The sequence below is a fragment of the Loxodonta africana genome, chromosome 22, assembly GCF_030014295.1.
Source record: "Loxodonta africana isolate mLoxAfr1 chromosome 22, mLoxAfr1.hap2, whole genome shotgun sequence".
In the NCBI taxonomy this organism is placed as follows: Eukaryota; Metazoa; Chordata; class Mammalia; order Proboscidea; family Elephantidae; genus Loxodonta; species Loxodonta africana.
Window position 1 is genome coordinate 35545128 of NC_087363.1, and position 20398 is coordinate 35565525.

The 20398-nt window shown below is 54.2% G+C and overlaps 2 protein-coding genes across 3 annotated transcripts; one reads left to right on the forward strand and one right to left on the reverse strand.

Moving 5' to 3' along the window:
* Window positions 1-5221: 5221 nt before the first annotated feature.
* On the reverse strand, window positions 5222-16933 carry LOC135228487 (uncharacterized). 2 transcript variants are annotated; one of them, XM_064274799.1, is made up of 2 exons: window positions 15546-16933; window positions 5222-11933 (listed from the first exon to the last, which is right to left on the reverse strand). In XM_064274799.1, exon 1 carries the CDS (start codon window positions 16833-16835, stop codon window positions 16158-16160), a length of 678 nt encoding a protein of 225 aa, XP_064130869.1. In that variant the 5' UTR covers window positions 16836-16933; the 3' UTR covers window positions 5222-11933; window positions 15546-16157. The 2 variants fall into 2 exon arrangements, with proteins under 2 accessions (XP_064130869.1, XP_064130868.1); XM_064274798.1 differs by having other exon boundaries at window positions 15118-16933.
* Window positions 16934-17036: 103 nt separating this feature from the next.
* Window positions 17037-19165, forward strand: LOC135228488 (histone H1.10). Its single transcript, XM_064274800.1, has one exon. The coding sequence runs from the start codon at window positions 17140-17142 to the stop codon at window positions 17797-17799; it is 660 nt and encodes a 219-aa protein (XP_064130870.1). The 5' UTR covers window positions 17037-17139; the 3' UTR covers window positions 17800-19165.
* Window positions 19166-20398: the final 1233 nt, after the last annotated feature.

Sequence of the window (20398 nt, forward strand, 5' to 3'; positions counted from 1 at the left end):
GCAGCCATAGATCTTAACCACTATGCCACCAGGGTTTCCCCCTGCTCTTCCACATGCCCCGTATTGTACACATATAAATATGGCCATTGGAAGAAGGTGTAGCTATACCATCCCTTTGAGGGAGGAAGCAAGGTCTCCTTGCAACAATGGTCCCCCTGAGCTAATCGCTGCTTCACGTAAGTAGGGTGCCTGGTAAGGGACAGAGGCACACTGCAAATTAGCACATAAGTCAGACAAAAAAGGGCGCCCAAGGAGTTGCTGCTTTTTAGGGCTGAGTTTGAGAACCTCAGGGCTGGGTGTGGGCCAGACCTATGGAAGCTGCCAGGAGCCAGCGCTGGAAGCCAGACCCTGTATACTGCAGCTTTCTGTTCTCCAGGGGAGCGTGCTAGGAGGAGCCTGCGAGGAGGTTGGCTTCCAAGCCTGGGGTGGAAAACAGGGCAGTGAGAGGCCCAGACAAAGTGGGCCTTGGGGCCGACTCTCTATTCCCACAAGCTTCTCCATCTAGGCTGGGCTCCAGGATCTTGTTTGGTCAATCTTAGGCCAGCCACTGCTCCTCAGTGAGGAGTAGGGTTCCCGTGGCAATGATGAAGCAAAACCATGGGTTCTTCATCCACAGAAAACCTGTCGGGAAGGTGAGTCCGGCAGGGTCTGCCCTGGTCCCTGGTCCATGCTAACACGGAGGAACTCTGTGGCACTTGGGGGAAAGGGTTGGGAAGGGACCTCAGAGGATCTGCACACAAGGCGTTCAAGTGGGGTCTGGCAAAGGTGGTGGGGTAGAAGGAGGGGTTTCAAACTGCCCTGAAGTCAAAGCTTGCTAACAGGCAGCCCGTCCTGGGCTGCACAAGAGTTTTACTGCCGCAGCTCTTTCTTTAATCTGAATTTTGAAGACTTCGATGTTAAAAAAAAAAAACAGATTATGTGTAAGAAAAACCGATTTCCCACTTCTGAATACGCTGCAGCCCTGGGCTCATGTTCTGCTTGACGATAAGCAGTTGGCCTGCCTCAGTTGCTCCTCTTGGGGGCACCCTGCCCTCCAGGTCACCAAACCCTCAAACCACTTCATTCATTTACACCACCTCCCTGGCCCAGGCTGGCTGTGAGTTTGTGGACCCTGGGGCTGATAGAATCACTGCTTTGGGTGTTTATTTTGGGTTTTTGGTTACCTGGAAAGCCATTCCAGGCAGAGGCAAGGACTGCCCCATGCAGGCAAGAAGGCGCTGAGGTGTGGAAGTGCAGTGCGTTCTGGTAGCTGCAGTCTAATCACGCATGGGCTAGAGGTCTGCACTCCAGAGATAGGGCCGTGCAGACAGATTTTTCTGGCCTGGAAGGCAGCTCAGAATCTCCGCCTTCCTCCCCTGGTCAATGGGGCCCATTGAAGGGTTTTGTCAGCAGAGACATCAGTTTTTGAAGATTACTCTGGAAGCCAGGTCTACTCCAGCTGTGGTAGGTCAGGTGTGCACCAGCTGCACTTTGCCAGGTCACCTTAGCAGTCAGCTTTCCAGTTGTTCTGCCCCAATACTTTTGAAAAATCAGCCCATGAAAACCCTGTGGATCACAACAGTTCCATCCCAATGTGCATGAGGTCACCATGGGTCAGGGGCCTACTCGAGGACAGCCCACAACTATGTTGTTAGTTGCCATTGAGTTGTGTGCAGAGTTCTGTGCAGAGCAGAACCACTTCATAGGGTTTTAAGGCAGTGACCTCTGAGAAGCCGATTGCCAGGGCTGTCTTCCAAGGCATTTCTGGGTGGGTTCAGACCATCAACTTTTCAGCTAGTAGTCGAGTGCTTAACCCTTGTTGTCACCCAGGGACTCAAACAAGTAAATATTTATTATTTATTTATAAATAAACCATTGCCATTGGGTCCATTTTGACTCATAGCAACCCTATAGGACAGAGTAGAACTGCCCCATAGGGCTTCGAGGAGTGGCTGATGGATTCAAACTGCTGACCTTTAGGTTAGCAACCAAGGCTCATAACTTCAGGCATGTTATCGGGAAAGACCATCCCTGGAAAAGGGCATCATGCTTCATAAAGCAGAGGGTCAGTGAAAAAGAGGAAGCCCCTCAAGGAGGTGGATTGACACAGACACTACAACAATGGGCTCAAACATAGCAATGATTGTGAGGATGGTGTAGGACCAGGCAGTATTTCTCTGTTGTACATGGGGTCACTGAGTCAGACCCGATTTGGAGACACCTAACAACAAATATGTATATATATAATATATATATTATAAATATATAATGAACCCTTCAGTTTGTTGGGACTCTGGACATCTAAACATCTGCTCTGCAGGGTGCAGGGGGTCTTGTGAGAAGACCAGCAGTCAGCCTCCCCGGCAGCCTAGCCTGAAGTGGAAAGGCACCACAGTGCTGGGAAGTTTTTTCAGCTTCCCAGGCAGAGATCAAAGAGAGTGGCCAGCTTTGTGGCACTTCTGGAATGACCAGGCCGGATTTGTGGAAGGCCAGCCCCAGAGCAAGAATGCCTGGGCTTTTATACTTGGGGTGCCAAGGTTTTATATCACATTATCTCCTCAGAGCCTCCCTTCAGTGCTGCTGGGGAGGGGGGTGGAACAAGGGGAGGACAGTTAACTGGAGAGCTGAGTCGCTGGGGCCAAGCCCCCCCATCCTCCAGGGAAACGTTAGCAAAGCCTGCGGAGGAAAACCTTGCTGCAAAAAGACGCTAGTGCAGGGACCAGTTCTTGGGGGACCCTGGACTCCTTACAATACGCAAGGGCCCACACACTCTGGGCTTTGGATCAGATCCCTTTCCCAAACCTGCCTGATCCTAAGAATCACATTGTATAAGCACGCCCTTCCCTAGACCTATCTACTCTGAATCTTTAGAGACAGGGGCCTAGGAATCTGTATGTTAATCTGCGTCTCCGGTGGTTTTATGATTAGGCAAGTTTGGGAAACACTGGCCCACTCAGTCCAGAAAAATCGCGCGTCCTAGGAGTCACAGGGTTAGATGCAACGCACGAAGCTCTGTTCCAGCCGCTTGCTAGGCCCTTGGAAGATGAGGGAGTGGCTCAGCCGCAAAGCCTCGCGGTCTCCATGGAGACGAGGGGCGGGGCCAGGCGACGGTTTCCCGCCGGCACCTAAACTTCTGCGGCTGCGCGGCGGCGGCGAAGGGCGGGGCCGTGTCGGGCCGGCGCGTGCCCAACGCCTAACTGCCGCGCCGGAGGAGCGGGACAGAGACGGGTCTGATCCCGGGCATCGCAGGCGGGGCGTGCCCGGGCCACTCGGGGTCGCCGCGCCGCCGGCTCTCTGAGCCTTAGTTTCCTCTTTTGTAAACCTCCTGCCGCCACCCCGAACTTGCTGGGAAGCTGCGGGGATAAGAGCAGAATCTGAACCTCTTGGGGAAGAAGGGCCGAGGCGCGGGGCCATAGGCTTGGTGGGAGCCAGGGGTGAAGGAAACTTTTTTTGCCCTCAATTCTGGGATAACAAGCCGTGCCCTGCACCCCTTCCCCAGGAACGCAGAACCTGCAGTTAAGAGATGGGGAGGCAGAGGGAGGCGCAGGGTCCACCACCTTTATCTAACCCCGATCGTTTGAAGTCTTAGGGCACCAGCTGCTTCTACAAAGTCAAGGATACTCTCTTGCCTCCAGAGGGGATCTGTGGGCTAATCCTCACTACAGGGACTAATTCAGGGGAATTTTTTCGTCTCGTGGAGAAATGTTGGACGTAGGCAGCTAAAAGTGACAATTCCAGGGGAAGCACTTGTTGCTCCCCCTAAAATAGAGAACAGCACCATCCGTTCATCTGGTGTGATCTCCTAGAGTCAGCAGTCAACCCCTTTCAGGTGTATCACAGCCAAAACTATCCATCCAGGCCTTGGTCACAACTTACCTGAACTATGCAGCGAGCGTTCTGTATGTCATCTGAGTGTTAATGTCCTTCCTAAATGCCACCTTGCTCCCCAGACACAGAGGTGCCTATGAGCGCATCCCTGACTTGTACACCAGCCCTTCAATACACACATTGTCAGAAGACCTTGTGCCAAGGGCAGAGGGGGTCTACCCTGTGCATGAAGGAGCATCCAGACTAGGAGGGGAGATAAGACTTAACACAAGTTATCTCCACCTTTTCAATTTTCATTGTCCAACTAAGATGCTCTACTCATCTGTAATCTTAGGATCTCAGGAGTGGGAAAGCCACGGGAGTCAGTCTCCTGAGCAGAGGCTGTGTGTGCGCCCTCACCACCCACGTCCACCCAGCACACCTGGTTTAATACCTCAGGCAGAAAAGACCAGGCTGAATCTGTTCTCTGGGACAGCCCTTCAACAGTTTGTGCTTTTCAACAAATGCTTATTGGGCATCTCTGTGTGCTGGTGACAACCAAGACAGCCCTTCTGTAGTGGGAGAGAAACAAGCACATAAACTTCAAGCAGTGATAAGTGCTATGAAGACAAAGCATAGTGAAAGGTGGTGGGGGTAACCCTACTTCAGATGGGGTGTTCAGGGAGGACTTCTGCGAGGAGGTGATATTAACTTGATTGGCAAGGCAGTCTGAGGCGGGCGAACAGCAGTGGAAAGGCACTGCCTCAGCAGTGGCATCACTAAGAGGGTGGAGGGGTGTGCGCCAAACTGATGGCACTGTCAGGGGGTGACACCAAAATGACTGTCTATAAAATTTTTGTGCAGTGTTTGTACAGAAATTATTTTTTATAAAAATATTCCTGTAGTCAGTTATAACAACAAAACCATTTTTCATAAGCCCAGCTTACATGTATCAATATACCTACCAGGCTAAAACTTTGTGCTAACTTTTTGAACCTTCTAATGCACTTGGGTCAGAGCTGTCATTCTTAAACGCAATTACAATGATGCTTCAGACCACGTGCTTTCGTCTGCACACACTCCAAGCTTGCGCTGTTTTGGTTGCTGCTGGTGTTTTAGCTACAGTATTGTGGTAATTAGTATTTGTGAACCTATGTCGATCACTTTTAGAGAATGAAGGTGGAATTAAAGGCAAAGGAGTGACATACAGGAGTTATGATTTCTGAGTAACAGTAGTACAAACATTACTAAGGATTCTGTGTGGTTGGGTATGGGAAGTGGTCCCTGGGGTGGGAGGCTGAGGGCTGACACCAACCCTAATAACACCTCTGTGCTGTAATATGAGACTTGGTCATCCAAGGAAGAGAAATAGGGCCAATCACCGAGGGAGTCAGAAAACCCAGGGGCCCACTAGGCCGAGATGTTTGGATTTTATTCTAAGTATGATGGGAAGCCACTGGAGCTGTGGGGCAGAGACAGGGTGGTCCCATGGGGGCAGGGGAGGGGGGTGTGTGAGAAATGCCCTGGTCCCGGGAAGACCCATGGGTAGGCTTTCCGTCATGCAGGGGCCATGGAGGACGGGCAGGCCCAGAGGCAGTCTAGGTTTGAGAAGGGCTCTCAGGTGCTGCTTGAGCTCAATGGCTCCTGCTCCCTCAACTTTTTCCAGTAGGACAAATTCTGGACCTCTTGCCTTTGGTGGCTGTCTTCCACACACAGACCAGGGGGTTCATGGGCTGAATGCCTGGCCTCACATGGTGGCTTCTCTTCAGGCTTGCCTCCACTTGGCATGCTCCCTCCCTTTGCCCCAGAGTCTGCCAAGCACCACCCCTTCCTTGGCTTCTTTTCAACAGGACAGATGAGGGGACCAAGTGGTGCCAAGAACACTGAATTTGGGAATTAGACTTGGAGTATAATTCATAGGCCCCTGGAAGGCCACCCCACCTCGTCTCTGGACCTCAGCTTCTTCATGTGGAGCAGGTGGGAGCAGGGGATGGATAGGTTAGGCCAAGGGTCCTTCCCACTCGGCCCCTCGATGATTCCAAAACATTCCTCAAGGGCAACATCTTGAAAAAGACTTATCTGATTAAAAGGGAATAAAGGGAGGAAACACATTTTTTGAGAGCCATTTACGTGGGTTGTTTTTTTGTTTGGTTTGGTTTTCTTTCTTTTTGCTTTCACAGATGTCATTCTGAGTCCAGACTAGGGCCAAGAGTTAGATTTTAAGTTTTCAGGTGCTCATCATTTGATGCTGCAGAAGACAGATGAGATCTTATGGGGGGAAGGGGACAGATATTAAATAAAAGATAGTTTAGCTGGAGAAATGTTATGAGAATAGGAATGAGGAGGACAGGATAGGGAGTGGCAAAGAAGGAGATGAAGAAGATAAGAGCTGGGGGGAGTGGAAGTCCAGGCAGGGCAGCTAGTGCAAAGGCCCAGCGGCTAAGTGAGCTTGGTGAGCCTGACAAACAGAAAGGAGGACAGCAGCAGGCAGAGCCCAGAGAGATAAAGTCGAAGAGGTCAGCAGGGGCCAGAAGACACAGCGCCTGGTGGGGGAACACGGAGGGGTTTCAGCCTGAAGCAGTAAGCTCTGATTTCTCTTTTGCAAGACCACTCTCACTGCCTTTCAGCGGTGAAAGGACGAGGATGGACTGGGGGAGGGGTGGGGGGAGAGGAGGCAGGGAGCCAGGCAGGCGAACACGATGGTGGTGTAGCCAGGTGGCTGGCAGCCAGGGTGGGGGACTCATCGAAGTGGCAAATTCTGTTTTGCTTCCTTTCCCTGCCCAGTGCAACTATAAAGTCCCCATTCTTTTTGTCCCCCCTTAGTAATAAAAAAAAATAGATAGTGGCAATTAAGGAAAAGGGTCTGGTTTTTGGTTCCTTCCTCATCTCAGAAGGAAACTCTCCCAGGGCAGCTATTCTCAACTGATACAGGATTCAGGGTCCTCAAGGCTGGATGACCAAACAACTGTCCATATTAAATAGAAGTCCTGAGAGCCTTACCCAGGATCATGCAGGCTTCCATTAGCCTACACCTGGGGGCCCTGGCCCTGCTTCCCCAGCCAGTCTACTGGAACCCACCGCACATGTAGTTGGAGTTCGAGGCAATGTGAGGAGGCTAGCGTGTGAAGGGAAGCACATACAGACCTAGGTTTGAATCCCATCTCATTCATTCATTCAACAAATATTTATTGAGGGCCTACTCTGTGCCAGGCCCTGTGCAGCAGTGAGTTAGACAAGGTCCCTGCTCTAGTGGAGGTGACAGACGTAGGACAGGATAAATGCACAAAGTGATTAAGTGGTATAAAGCAATCCAAGCGCTGCTTGAGATGGGGCAAACAGCAAATGCTCTGCCGTCTTTTCGTGGCCCGATGTCAGTGGAGATAATGCCCAATCTCTCTTATGCCTCAGTTTCCTCATCTGGACAGTGGAACTAGAAACATCCACCCTCCAAGAGAACGTTCAATTCCTGGCAAGTGGGCTATACCCCCCTCCGCCCTCGACTGCCTGACTCTGCTCTGAGCTACCTCTAGAACGCCCACCCATCCTGAGCTCCCTGTGGTCAGGGTCGCTGGCCTGCTGAGTACGGGGTCAAAGGCAGATGCCTGGGTTCAGTGCCTAGCTGTCCACTCAGCCCTGCTCACACCCTTTATGGCTTTCGGTTCTTCCCCACAAAGGATGTTCCCATAAACTCAGTTAGGTTCCTTGTAGGAAAAGGAAATAAACTAAGCCAAGATTCCCTTGGCTACACCTCAGCAAAGGTGGATCCTGCTGGTATGACATAATGGCAGCAATGGCAGGCTGAATGCTTAGGAAGACACTGGGAGGGTGTTTCTGTTTGGCAGGGTTTGTCCTGGTAGCCCGGATCCCTCTTCCAAAATGGTCTCTCAGCCTTACATGGCTCTGTGGGCCTCACGCCCTGGCTTCTAGAGATGTCAAGTTCTACTACAGGTCTAAAGCCAGGAAACAAATCTTAAGCTTGCACAACTGTGGAGGCCAAAAATCTTGAATGGAAGGCTTGACAATTCCAGGCTGCTTCCTGCAGAGTAAACCCTTCCCAGCGTGGGGGATGGGAGAGGACAACACCATGCAAGTTCCTGGAGGTGTCCTCGGGGAGCTCGAGCAGGCCAAGGGGAGATCTGGCTATTTACCTAGGAGACCCTTGCCTCAAAGAGAAAAGGCTTTGGTCCTAAGGCAAGAGACCCTGCTCTCCCCCATGAGGTGTTGACCCAGCATCAATCTACTAAATGACTGAGCTTCACTCCACCGTTCCCCCCAGGATAAGGTGGAAAGGAGGCTTCCTACCTAGGGCTGAAGTCCAGTGCAGAGTCCATCCCCTCATCCCTTGTTCACATCTTTCTGAGCCCCTGCCAAGGCACTTGCCACACACAGAGCACACAGGAGTGGGCGGGGGGGGGGTGCAGGGGGAGGTGCAGGGAGGCCCCACCCAGCAGGGAGCCAGGCCAGAGAGCCTTCCTCACAGCCCCCAAGCTGAGGGCCAGAGGAAGCATAGTGTAACTCTGGTGAGGCCGGAGGGAGGGCAGACTCAGATGGGAGTGCAAAGTGGAGATGAGGTTAGAAAAGCAAGCAGAAGCCAACTGTGGGGAACTTGCCATGCCTAGCAAAGACAAGGAAGACAACTTGATGATGATGGTAGAAGGGGCTTTAAGGATGAGGTTGTTGTTAAGTGTCGTCGAGACTCATAGCAGCCTTATTGGATAGAATAGAATTGCCCCATAGAGTTTTCTAGGGTGTCATCTTTATGGGAGCACATTGACTGGTTTTTTTCTCCTGCGGAGCAGCTGGGTGGGTTTGAACCACCCACCTTCAGCTGAGGAGGCGGCAGGATTTGGTCAAATGGGGAGAGGAAAAGCCCAGGTCCTGAGGGCTGGTATGGTGGTGAAGGCAGCGAGAGAAACAGTTGCCTGGGGAGGACACACAAAAGCCCAGCTGGGCAGGGTGGCTCCAGTGAAGGGAAGTACACCCCAGGTCCCTCTCTGGGCCTGGCTGTGGAAGCTGGAGGCAGTTCGGGGCTCTGAGGGCAATGAGCAACGTGTCTGTTAAAATTCCCTTTCACAGAGAAACTCCACCTATAAAAATGAATTCTACAGACACTCCCGTACTTGTGAACAAAGGAGAGTCACTGTGACCTTGTAACAGCACCACAGGCCCTTCAGAAGAGGTGGGTTAAATAACAAGGCACAGCTGTGTCTTGGGGGCCATTCTGCAGTTCTTCAAAAGAACACGTTATGTCTGCATTCTGATGCAGACGGCCGGAGTACTGTGTTCGATGAAAAAAACAAGTTGCCAGAACAGTTGTGTAATATTCCATTTTAGAAAATAAAAGGGCACGTGTTATATATACACACACAGGCTGCATGTCTAACATGTCCACTGACCGTCAGTGGTGCTGGGGGTGGGGCTTTGTTTCCACTTTACCTCCTTCTACACTGTTGGGGTTTTGTACCAGGAGTAACTTTATTAAGAAAAACCAGCTTTTTAAAGAAACAGAAGCAGTGCCCTCTAGCAGCAGCAGGCTCCTAGCCCAGGCCAGGGCCCCACTTCCCTGCTCCTTCCTCACAGTCACCTCACCCCAGGGAACCATCAAAGAAGGTGGCTCAGACTTTTCTGGAGATGAATACCTTGTTCATACTCAAGGCGACAGACCCAAGTCTCCAAATCTCAGCCTTTCACGTCCTCTCTGTAAGTTGGGGATATTAACGAGGCACCTGTGAGTCCTCAGGAGCTCTGGGAATGGGCTTCAGGGGTCTGAGGTAAAAACCTCCCCGGAGGCAGAACGCAAAACCATGTCTGTGCACTCCCCCACCGGGCGCTGACCGTCCACTCTGAAGGGCTGTGGGAGCAGAGACGTTGTTCCTCCCCCGTAACGTGATGCAACGTGAAAGAGCACTAATGCTGATACCCATCAAGTCCAACAAATTTCCGGTTTTTTTCATAAAGACTGCTTAATTCCGTTCTTGAGAAAATCCATTAAACATAACTTCGAAACACTTGTGAGGGCTTCTGCTCTGCTGCTGCCTTGAGCACGTGCCCTCTGCAGCCAAGGACCTGCAGATTGGGGACCGGCCATCTTGAGGCTCCCAGTGGTGGCAGGCGGAGCCTGTGGTTTGGGCCACTTTGGGGCAAGCTCCTTTAGTCCTGCATGGCTTGGGGGGCAGGATCCCCAGAATCCTGTTTTTGTTTCAGTCTCTACGTTTTGCATCCTCTCAGCATCAGCATCAAACGGTCTACTCCTTTGATCTTGGGCCACCCACCCACTCCCCCAGACCCACAGGCCCCTCGGAGCTCACCTCCCAGCCACAGAGGTGGTAGGGGCCCAAGCCCCTCACAATGTCCTCTTTCAGGGCTTCACAATACACATTTGCATTTAAAGGCAGCCTTCCCCACAGTCTCGTCTGGTGAATTTCCCCCTATTTTAAATGCTGAAGAACGTTGAATGCTCCTCTATTTATATTTTAAATCCCAAACAGGCGCTTTGTCTCCCCCAACTGTTATCCCTAAGTAGCTCGGTCCGAGCCAAAAAGGCCCACCAGGTCAGGTGCTTCGGCCTGGCCCCGGGCGCCCACCCTGAGCCTCCTGCATGCAGCCCCCCTTCCCTGCCCCCAGGCAGTGGGTACAGAGCCCCTACAGCTTGTCCTCTCCTCCCCTTCCTGAACCAGGGCCTCTCCTGACCCGTGAGGTGCCTCTCAGCTTCCCACATCCCAGGCCGCAGCCCTGGCCTTTAGATACCCTCCGTGGGGCCTCGGTTTGAGCCCTGGTGCATACACCCCATTTCACAGAGGATAAAACTGAGGCCCAGAGGCACAGGAGCCCGCCCAGGCTTGGGGCCATGCCAGGAAGACTTGCATCCTGACACCAGGGCCCCTGTTTTTGTGCATCCCCTCTAGCCAGCCAGGCTAGATTCTTTGCTCCCTGTTGCATCCTCGCTGCTTTTGAAGCCACCTCTGCTCAGGAGCTGGAAGGGTGCAGTCCCCCTTTTTTAAGTGTTAAGTCTAGTCATCACTTGCTGGTTCCTCAGCGCTTGGTTTCAGGCTGCTTAGCTGGTTTCCTGAAAGCCCCTCATGCATTTCATCACTCACTCCAATGCGTTTGAGGACTGCTAGCTGTGCTCCTGCTGAGAAAGGACCAGATGACTGGTGGGATTTCCTCTTGAACGCAGCTCCTAACTTGGATTCAGGAGTACCTCCAGCCAGAGGTTCTCCCCCGTGAGCATTTCACAATGTCATTTGTTATCACAGTTGTGTGGAACAAGCTGCAGCTGTTAATCACAGAAATGCAGTTGGTGCAACTGATAAGGAATCAGGGTGACAAACAACCTTTGCATATGGGAACCATTTTCCTATTTGTTCCTTGAATTTCTCATACACATCCAGAAACTTCTCAATTTCATCTATGATGCCTGGAATCAGAATTAAATGCCAGTCAAAGCTCTTGAGGAAGTTCTCAACGGCATTAATAGTAGTCATTTGGGCTTCCTTGGTAATCATATGGCACTAATGTCATAATGGCACTTGTGTCATTAAGTGGCTGGCAGGGCCCCTGGTCTTACTAAGAATGGTGATTAACACTTGATGACACTAAGGCTGAGAGGCCACATAAGCAACAAAAGTCGGAATGTCAAGTGGTACATGAAGCACGCACTATTGCAACGGATTGGTGCCTCAAAGGCGCTGAAGTGTCCTCTGGAAGTCTCATGTCACTGCAGCCCCGGGCGTCTCTGTACAGGGCTACAGGAATGTTAAGCAGAGCACCACACAGCCCACACCCATGCGCAGCCATTCTGGCTTCCCATGGAAGCCCGCAGAGGTCCTCAGATGAACAGTGATGTCTTTGAGGATCTTCCTTAGACATGGGCACATGCTACACATGGGTATGACACATTGGTCATCACGCTGTGCCATCTCCAAACTCCAGGAACATACAGCATTAGCAGGCAAGGAGCCATCAGAAGCTGGTGGGGCTACTACATTAAGCATTTCGTCTTGAATAGGCTGAGAGTCTTGCTTCATCTTGAGGCCTAATACCATGTTTAGTGCTTCTGTTCTACCTCCTAGATAGTTCTGTAGTGCTTGGGGTCCTAAAAGCTTGCAAGTGGCCATCCAAGGCACAACAATTGGTCTCTTATTCACCTGGAGCAACAGAGGAAGAAGAAAGGTCAGGAATAGGAGGAGGAAACAGAATGTATGGCTAACTGCCTCCAGGAACAACTGCCATGAGACCAGAACTGGATGGTGCCCAGCTACCATTACTGAACGTTTTGATCAAACATTCTATAGAACAATCCTGATCAAAAGGGGGGAAATGCAGAATAGAATTTCAAATGCTCATGGACTCCAGGCTTTCTGGAGCCTAGATGAACCCCTGAAACTATTACCCTGATATAATCTTTAAACCTTAAACCAAAAATATCCCCTGAAGTCTTCTTAAAACCAAACAATAAATAGCTTAACCAGCAAAGACTGTCTGCCTTGAGCACTAATGCTCTTTTAAGATCTATCTGTATGGCATCAATATGACCACAGTAACTCCTAGGAAATTTAGGGGCAGTGAGTTTGTCAGTGGGGGAGGAACAACTCAGAAGAAGGTGTGAATAGTTGCACATCTCGAAGAATGTAAATCAATGTCACTGAATTGCATGTGTAGAAACTATTGAATTGGTGTATGTTCTGCTGTATATATTTTCAACAATTTTTTTAAAACAAAAAAAGCGCTTCACCTTGGGCCTCCCTTGTACTTTCCACCAAGACCTTGCCTGATGAGCTCATCAGGGTTAGAGGCTATGTTTGCATCCAGCACCTTCTAACAAATGGGGAGACTGAGCCCGGGCAGATCACACGTGGAGTTTGTGGAGACGCCAGGTCTGCCCAGACCAGCACTCCCGACTCTCAGTGCTCCTCTTTGCTGCTGCTGTGGGCGAAGCCCTGTCAGGGACCAGTTTGACAGGAAGTGACCGCTGCCTGGTCGGCCAGGCCTGGGCTGGGCTGCCCAGCGTTGGGCATGAATACTGCAGGGAGAAGGGAGACCCAGCCCTGCTCTTACAGGGCTCACAGTGCATGAGTACCAAACAGAAGGGGTGAGATGAGAATAAGTGCTATGAAGGAAATCAAGCAGAGTGGTGTGATGGGATTTCCGGGCAGACTGACCTGAAGAGGTATTTGTGGATTGAGATCTCCCCACAGAAAGTGCAAAGGCCCTGAGGTAGGAGGCCTCTGTGATGTGAGGAACAAAAAGGTTAGTGTGCCTGAGGCCAGAGCCCCCGGGATCATAGAGGGGCTGTTGTGCAGACAGTGAAAACTGTTGGAGGTCTTTAAGCAGAAGCAAGACAGGATCAGATTTCTGAGTTAAAAGCTCCCTCCCCTCCTGTGCAGAGAGGTCAAAAGGATGGTGGCTTGGGGGAAGAGAATTGGATGGATCTGGGTAGGTTTTGGGGATGAGAGGGAGAAGCCCCATGTTTCTGGCTAGAACTCGGTGAAAGTAGGGAGGAGTACGTTTGCATGAGAAAACCAGGAGTTCTATTTCAGCCCCACACAGAGGTGTGGGTGAGAATCCAAGTGGAGGTGCCAGCAAGCAGCAGGGTCTGAGGTTGCGAATGGACAGAGTCAGGGCTGGAGGCAGACACGGGGTTATCATCTTATGGATGGTGTTTGGGGCCCCAGGACTGGATGTGCACACCTGGGGATAGAAGGGAGAAGAGGACGAGCCATCAAGGCATCTTCATCCGATTCTGTACCCAGAAGCCCCACGGCTCAGCCTCAGGAAAGGGGTGACCTGTCTGGGGCTGGGCATGCGGTCTTGCCCTGGACTCAGCTAGGCCCACCACTTCTAGATGCTCCTTTTGTCATATTTTGCCCACCACCTGGGGTCTTCCCCATCGATGGTTTCCTTAGGGAGGTGATGGGTTTTGTGAGGCGTCCCTAAAGCTGGCGAGGCGCCAGCTCTAGAGTCCTGCTCTCCTCCTGACCAACTGGACAAAGCACTACACTCCCTCTCCAGGCCTCAGTTTCCTCATGTGTATAACGAGGCCAGCTGGATAAGACTCTCTCTCTACCAGCTCCCAAAGACTAGAATTAGTCTTCCCAACCCCGTCACAGACTGTCCCCTCTAATAGCCTGCTGTCCACTGCCCAGGCTGACAAGCCCACCCAGCTTCTCCCTAGGTTGCCTGGGGCCCTCCTCACCAGTACTGGGCCGCACAGTGTAGCCTACATGTGTCTCCCCCTCCCTGGATTTCTTCTCTTTCTCTGGGACCTGCATTCCTACACACACTGACCCAGGTGCTGGGAGCCAGGCCCATCATCTAGAGGGACCTTCTACTTGCTTAGCCCCTCAAGCAGAAACTTCAGATTTGTTAAGGGAAATCTGAAATCTGGACTGCAGTTTATCTGAAATTGCCTGGTTTTTTATTCTAGGAAGTAATTTAGGTTTTTGTAAAACTGCTCCAAACGGGTAGGGCCCAGTGCCAGGCCCTTGGGTTGGTGAGCTGAGCCTTCGTGGCTGGAGGCTGGGTGGTTAAGCATGCTGTGTTGGGGTGGATCAGCCCTCTTTCTTGAAACTCCCTCCTCCTGAGCTTCCATGGCAGGCACACCCGGTTTTCCTCCTTCCTCTCTGACTGTTCTTCCTCTGTCTACAACAGTCCCTACCATTCCAGCACCCTCTCTTTGCTCCACAGTTGGCCCAGGGGTGTATCCCTGGCCCAGGCTCCTGCTTCGACCAGCTCCAGATTCACATTTCCAGTGACCTTTTGGGTCTCTCACCATGGGTGGCTGGACAAGGTTCAGTCCCACGGCTGGGTTTCCATCAACCTCTACAACCCTCTCCTCTCCCCTGTGATCCTTCAAGAGACCCAAGCACAAACTTGTCTCTCCCAGTCACAGGACTGCCCCCCTCCACCTATCATGGAGGCCATCTAGTTAGTTTCCTTGGGCCAGCTCTCTCTGGGGGCTTCCCTGTTCCCATTCTGCCAGATACGTACCCCAGATAAAGCTGCCATATCATCTCCCCACAACAGATCTCTTGGATAGCTCCTAATTCCTTGGGACACTGCTCCTCAGCGGGCCCTAGGGACCCGCAGGGCCCATGTGGCCTCAGCATCGACATCTTGCAGCTGCTAGCTTATTACATGCTTGCCCCTGCACCTCCACGCAGCCCATCCGGAAAGACCTTGTGTTTCCAGAACTAGAGGTCCTTCCTCAAGCTGGGCACAATCTACAAGGTCCTTGGCACTCCCCAGTGCAGCCTCCAAAGCTCACAGCTGGTGGCACTTTCAGAAATCCCTTCCTCCTCTCTGTTAGGAAATGCAATGGTCTACTGTCACCTTGTCTGAGGTCTCCGGTCCTCAGTGTTTACCTGTCCCTTGTCAGACAGTCCATTCAGTGGGTCCTTCTTCCTGGTTGAGTGCCAGGGTCTCCTTTGCAGGCCTGCAGACCTGTGGGCTCCAGTCTGCCTCCCCCTTTCTCCCCCAGTATACCCACTGCCCCGAGGGCAGAAGCCTGACACCTGCCCTGATCCAGGCTCAGGTGTTCTTGTGCCTTCCCCCTTTTCCAGCCTCTTTCCTCATCTCTGGGGGCTTATTCTCTAGCTTGGTGGGAGGACAAAAAGGGAGCCTGTCTGTGAAAGAGCTGTGAAAGGGGTGAGCACCTAGAAGAGGAGTGGCGACGAGGGTGCCTCATGTGGGGGGTGCAGGGGAGCCTGCTGGGGCCCAAGTTCAGAACTGGGACTTAGGATCCACCCGTTTTACGGTACCTTACTGTCTCCAGCTCTTCCCTTCAGCAGCTTTTCTTTCAATCCTGGAACCCCAATTCCCTCGAGTCCTGACCTGCTCCACCACTTTACTGTCCGCAGCCCCAGCCCCGCCAGCCCCTCACGGGTGCCTGGCCCTAAAATCACGCCCCCCAAAGGGATCCTCTTTCCTCCCCCAAGAGTCTCCCGTGATCTCAGCTCCCTCAGTGGAGGTTTCTCTGGTTTCGAGAAAGACTGGTGTCTCCTCAGCGCCCCCCACCCTGGACTCGGCAGAGTTCAGGGCCTCCAGGCTTGCACAGGTCTCCCCGAGGGACTTTGCCAGCTTCAGCACACCGGGTCCATGTTGCGGGACATTGCAGCCTGGAGGCCCCTCCGCGGGACCCACTCTCCTTTGCAGTGTCCCCTGGATAATTTTCCTCTCCAGACCACAGCGTGAAGGGTGGCAAGGCAACTAGGAGCAATTTCTTTCCCCCATCCTTCCACGGGGGCTACTCCAGGGGTCGCAGTCCTACAACCACCCACCCTGCAACCCCCATTTGGCTTTGGGGTCCATGGCGGCGGCTACTTGCAGATCACAAAATAGAGTACTTCGAGCATCAGCAGCCGGGAGGGCGGCTAGGAAATATCGGGGTCGTCCCCCATCCCTGATGTTGCGGCCAGGTCTCCAGAGGTATAACAAGACCCCGGGCGCACCGCTGAAGGGCGCCTCCCATCCTTTAGCCTCTTTGGATTGGGCGGAGACCCCCCTCGGAGATGTCCTAGAGCACCACATTGCTCCAGCCGACCACGTGAGGGCGTGCCCTGTGTTAGTTGGGACAAATTAAACCTCGCCTTGCGAGCAGGCCTGGGCCCCCTGGGCCCGGCCAGGGCTCCGGTGTCTGTGGCGTACTTTTGGCTAAGGGCAGCTAAGCTCCGGGTCGTGGGACCTCCCTCCAGGACCGCGCTATTCGTATCCAAATGGGGTGCCCCCCTCCTCTCGCGCTCCCGCAGCCTAGGGTGCTCCACTCCATTCCCCTTTGCCGAGCCCTCCCTGGGCGCAGGCCGCCTCTCTGCTGCGCCGCGACCTCGGGCTTCGTCCCGGGTGCATCGCTGCCCAAGCAGCGGCGCCGGGGAGGCGCGGTCCGGGAAGCCAGCGGCCAGGGAAGGGGCTCTAAGAAGCACAAGTTGGCGCTGGCTCCGGACCAGGCTGTTGTTGTTCTCAACGTGGTCCGCCGTGGAGCCATAAAAACGGAGCAGGGCGCCCTCTTCGCTAAAAGCGCTGCGCGCACGCCCAGTGAGCCCAGGCGGCGGCATCAACAGCAGCAGCAGCCCTCGATTCGTCCGGTTCTCGCTCTCCGACTCCAGCCCAGACCCGGACTCCCGCCCCGCTTCTCAGCTCCTGTCCCGGCTGCCGGGCCCCCTCTCTGGCCCCCCGCTCCGCTCCGGCCCGGCCCCCGCCCCAGCCCTGCCGCCCGGCCCCAGGCCCGGCCGCGGCCGCTCCCGCCTGGAGCCGCCGCGCGCCCCCAGCCCCCCGGCGCCCCCAAGGCCTCTCGCCTTCCTCTTCCCGGCGCGGCCCCCCGGCTTCCGTGCGCCGCCCGCCACCAACCCGCTCGCCACCATGTCTGTGGAGCTTGAGGAGGCCCTGCCACTGACGCCCGCCGAGGGGACGACCAAGAAAACGGCCAAGGCTGGCGGTTCGGCGGCGCTGTCTCCATCCAAGAAAAGGAAGAACAGCAAGAAGAAGAACCAGCCGGGCAAGTACAGCCAACTGGTGGTGGAGACCATCCGCAGGCTGGGCGAGCGCAACGGCTCGTCACTAGCAAAAATCTACACCGAGGCCAAGAAGGTGCCTTGGTTCGACCAGCAGAACGGGCGCACCTACCTCAAGTACTCCATTAAGGCGCTGGTGCAGAACGACACGCTCCTGCAGGTGAAGGGGACCGGCGCCAACGGCTCCTTCAAGCTCAACCGCAAAAAGCTGGAGGGCGGCGGGGAGCGGCGCGGGGCCTCCGCGCCCGCCCCCGCTCCCGCGGCCGCTGCGCACAAGGCCAAGAAGGCGGCCCCCGGCGCGGCTGGCTCCCGGCGCGCGGATAAGAAACCCGTGAAGAGCAAGAAGCCCGAGAAGCGTTCGCACAAGAAGGACCCGGGCGGCGGTGCCGCCACCGCCTCCAAGAAGGACAAAGGCAGCAAGGCCAAGAAGGCGGTGGCCGCTGGGGGCAAGAAGGTGAAGAAGGCGGCGAAGCCCAGCGTCCCCAAAGTACCCAAGGGCCGCAAGTGAGCGCGCTGGCCTGATGGGAGGTGCCCGCTCGGGCCTGCTGGGTCTTTTTTTTTTTTTTTTCTTTTTCTATCCCAAGCGTCTGTAGGTTTTGTACGATTTACTCTGGGCCTCCCTCCGCCCGTTCTCCGTCCTTCCCTTTCTCCCACAATGTAGTTTTTTTTGTTGTTGTTTGCTTTGGATTTTTGAAACAGCCCCGGCGACGCCTCTATTGGCTCTCGCCCTTGGCAACGGCCGTCGCCATGGTTACCGGCCTCTAGGCGCCAATGGCCGAGGCAGCGCCTACCGGCCCCGGCGCGACCGCAGGTTGGCGGGGGCCCAGGCGAGCGGGACGCGGCCGCCGCTCCCCAGCCCCCACTCCTCTGGTTTTGGGTGCGCGACAAACAATCGCTCGGGGCGCGGTGCTGAGCAGCGCTTCCCTTCATCCCGTCAGTCTTTTTCTTTTAATTTTTTGGCACAATAAATTGTTTAAACCTTTGAACCACTCTCATTTTCTTTCTAATGGAATAGGGATGGTCTCGGTCGGTGCGTGGCTTGGGTTGGATAGTGGGTCCAGGCATCCTCGGGGATAACAGCGGAAGTCTCGGTACCGGTTTTCGTTGGCGCTAGGAGAAGCAAGGAGTGAAAGCTACAGGAGAGGGGGCAGCTGGGTTGATCCGGGAGGCAGGACTCAGAGGACCTCTTCGGAGTGGAAGTGGACAGATGCGCGAGATGTCACCGCCCACTCTCACAGAGCGGGGGTGGGAGCTGGGGGCGTGGAGACAGGCTGGCCCTGTCACCCTGGAGGGAATGGCCGGCACACTTATCCTTACAGTGGCCTACAGGCCACTTGGTGGTGAGGGGGCTGTGGGTTTTTCGGGATTTACTGGTCAAGCCCCTGCCTGGGGAGTCCACCTTGCGTCCCGCGGGGCAGCCCTTGCCAGGTCGCCTCAGGCTTGGTATTCTGAACCCAGGCAGACTTCGTGTTCATTTTACCACAGGAACCCTGAGGTGTGGTCAGGGAGGTGAGGCCCCAGAGTCTGGCTCACCTGGGCTACAAATTTATTCTGAGCCTGTTAATCTGCAAAAAGGGTTATCAGTGCAAACCATGTTTGTTCAGAGAGTTACTGGGAAAATTAGAGATTGACCCTCATCCCAGGGACACTCTGGTGTCCAGCGTATGGGATGTTGGGATGGTTGTTCATCGGGTTGGACGAGAGGCTGAGGCCTATTCTGACAGATGTCCTGATGAAGGGAAAACCTTGGAAAACAGGGAAGACTCTGGAGGCAGTGGGACCCAGGGAATGTTCCAGAACAGTGGGTGACACGTTCCAGTGTTCCAGTCTGGCTGAGCCAGGGCTGGATGTAGGTGAGAGACACAGGGGAGCTCTTTTTGCCTCTGTCACACTTCATCCTGAAAGCAGTTGAGGAAGGGGAGGAGGGGACAGGGAGACCTAGGAAACTACAGGGCCTCTCAGTGAGAGTAGGTTGGCAGAGGGGAGCATAGCTGGAGTGTTGCTGCTGACCTGCTACCCCATGACCTCTGCCAGGCTTCCCTGCCCTGCCAGCCATTGTCCTCCCCTGACACATAGGGCAGGCCCCACCCAGGCCAGGGCCAGACCCCTCCAATACTTACCATCCTGCAGCGCTATTCCCAGCCCTTTGTCTGGAAACTCCCTTCGCTCACACTGGCTACTCCATCAGGTCCCTTCATACTCCATTAAGGGCTCCTCCTCACTGCTCCCTACCTCAGGGAACTGCAGGGCCAGGTGCCAATTTGAGGCTTTCCCTGCCCTGTCCTGTACTAGGCACTCAACACAGCATTGGGCAAAACCAGTGTTTGCCCGTCCTTCCCAGAGTCTGGGAGACAGAAGTCACCAGACGCACCCCTCAGTACTCCATTATTCTGTAAGCAGTTCAGAGTGTTATGGGACTGACCTGAGTGTGAGGCCTGGTCCCACAGAGTTCTGGCTGTGGTGACTGAGGTGGGCAGACTGATGCAGGCAGGGAGTGCAGTCATGAGAGCAAAGCTGGAAATGTGATGCTAGACTTGGCTGTGGGTGTTTTGGGCCTGGGTACCTGTGGGCATCCAGGAGGCAGGCAGGCCCAGGTTGGAGACTGCGGCACTTGTGGGCAGGGGCTGACAGCTCCACCCTCCCTGCCAGCCACCCCTCCACCTCCTGCTGACCAGTAACAGCCTCAGCTACTTGCAGTTCTGCTCGGAGGGCAGCATGCTTACTGCAGGTTCACTATGTCAGCCTAGCTCTGTCCAGACTGCTGCGGGGCCGGCAGATAGGTCACCAGCAGCTAGCAGCCATGGGAGGCCTTAGCCTACCCAGGATTCTGAGGAGGGGGGCTACTGGCTAGCTAAGTGGGATGCTTCAGGTTCCGGTGGGCCGCCATCCATCTCCTAAAGCGGAGATGCCTGGAGGATGGAACCTGGGCTCCACCCAGTTGTCCAAATCTGAATCTCTGGGGCTGGACCTGGGAATCTGTCTTCTGACCAGCCCCCAAGGTGGTTCCAAGGTTCGGAGGGTTGGGAAAGCTGCTGCAACCCTCCGTGGCGCCAAGGCCTCTCAGCATCTGCCCTCCATGGACACCGCTCTTTCTGCCCTGACTGCTC

Coding starts and splice junctions, on each gene's coding strand:
- LOC135228487 (XM_064274799.1), bottom strand. CDS start 16,835: ATGCCGCCGCCTGGGCTCACTGGGCGTGCGCGCAGCGCTTTTAGCGAA.
- LOC135228488 (XM_064274800.1), top strand. CDS start 17,140: ATGTCTGTGGAGCTTGAGGAGGCCCTGCCACTGACGCCCGCCGAGGGG.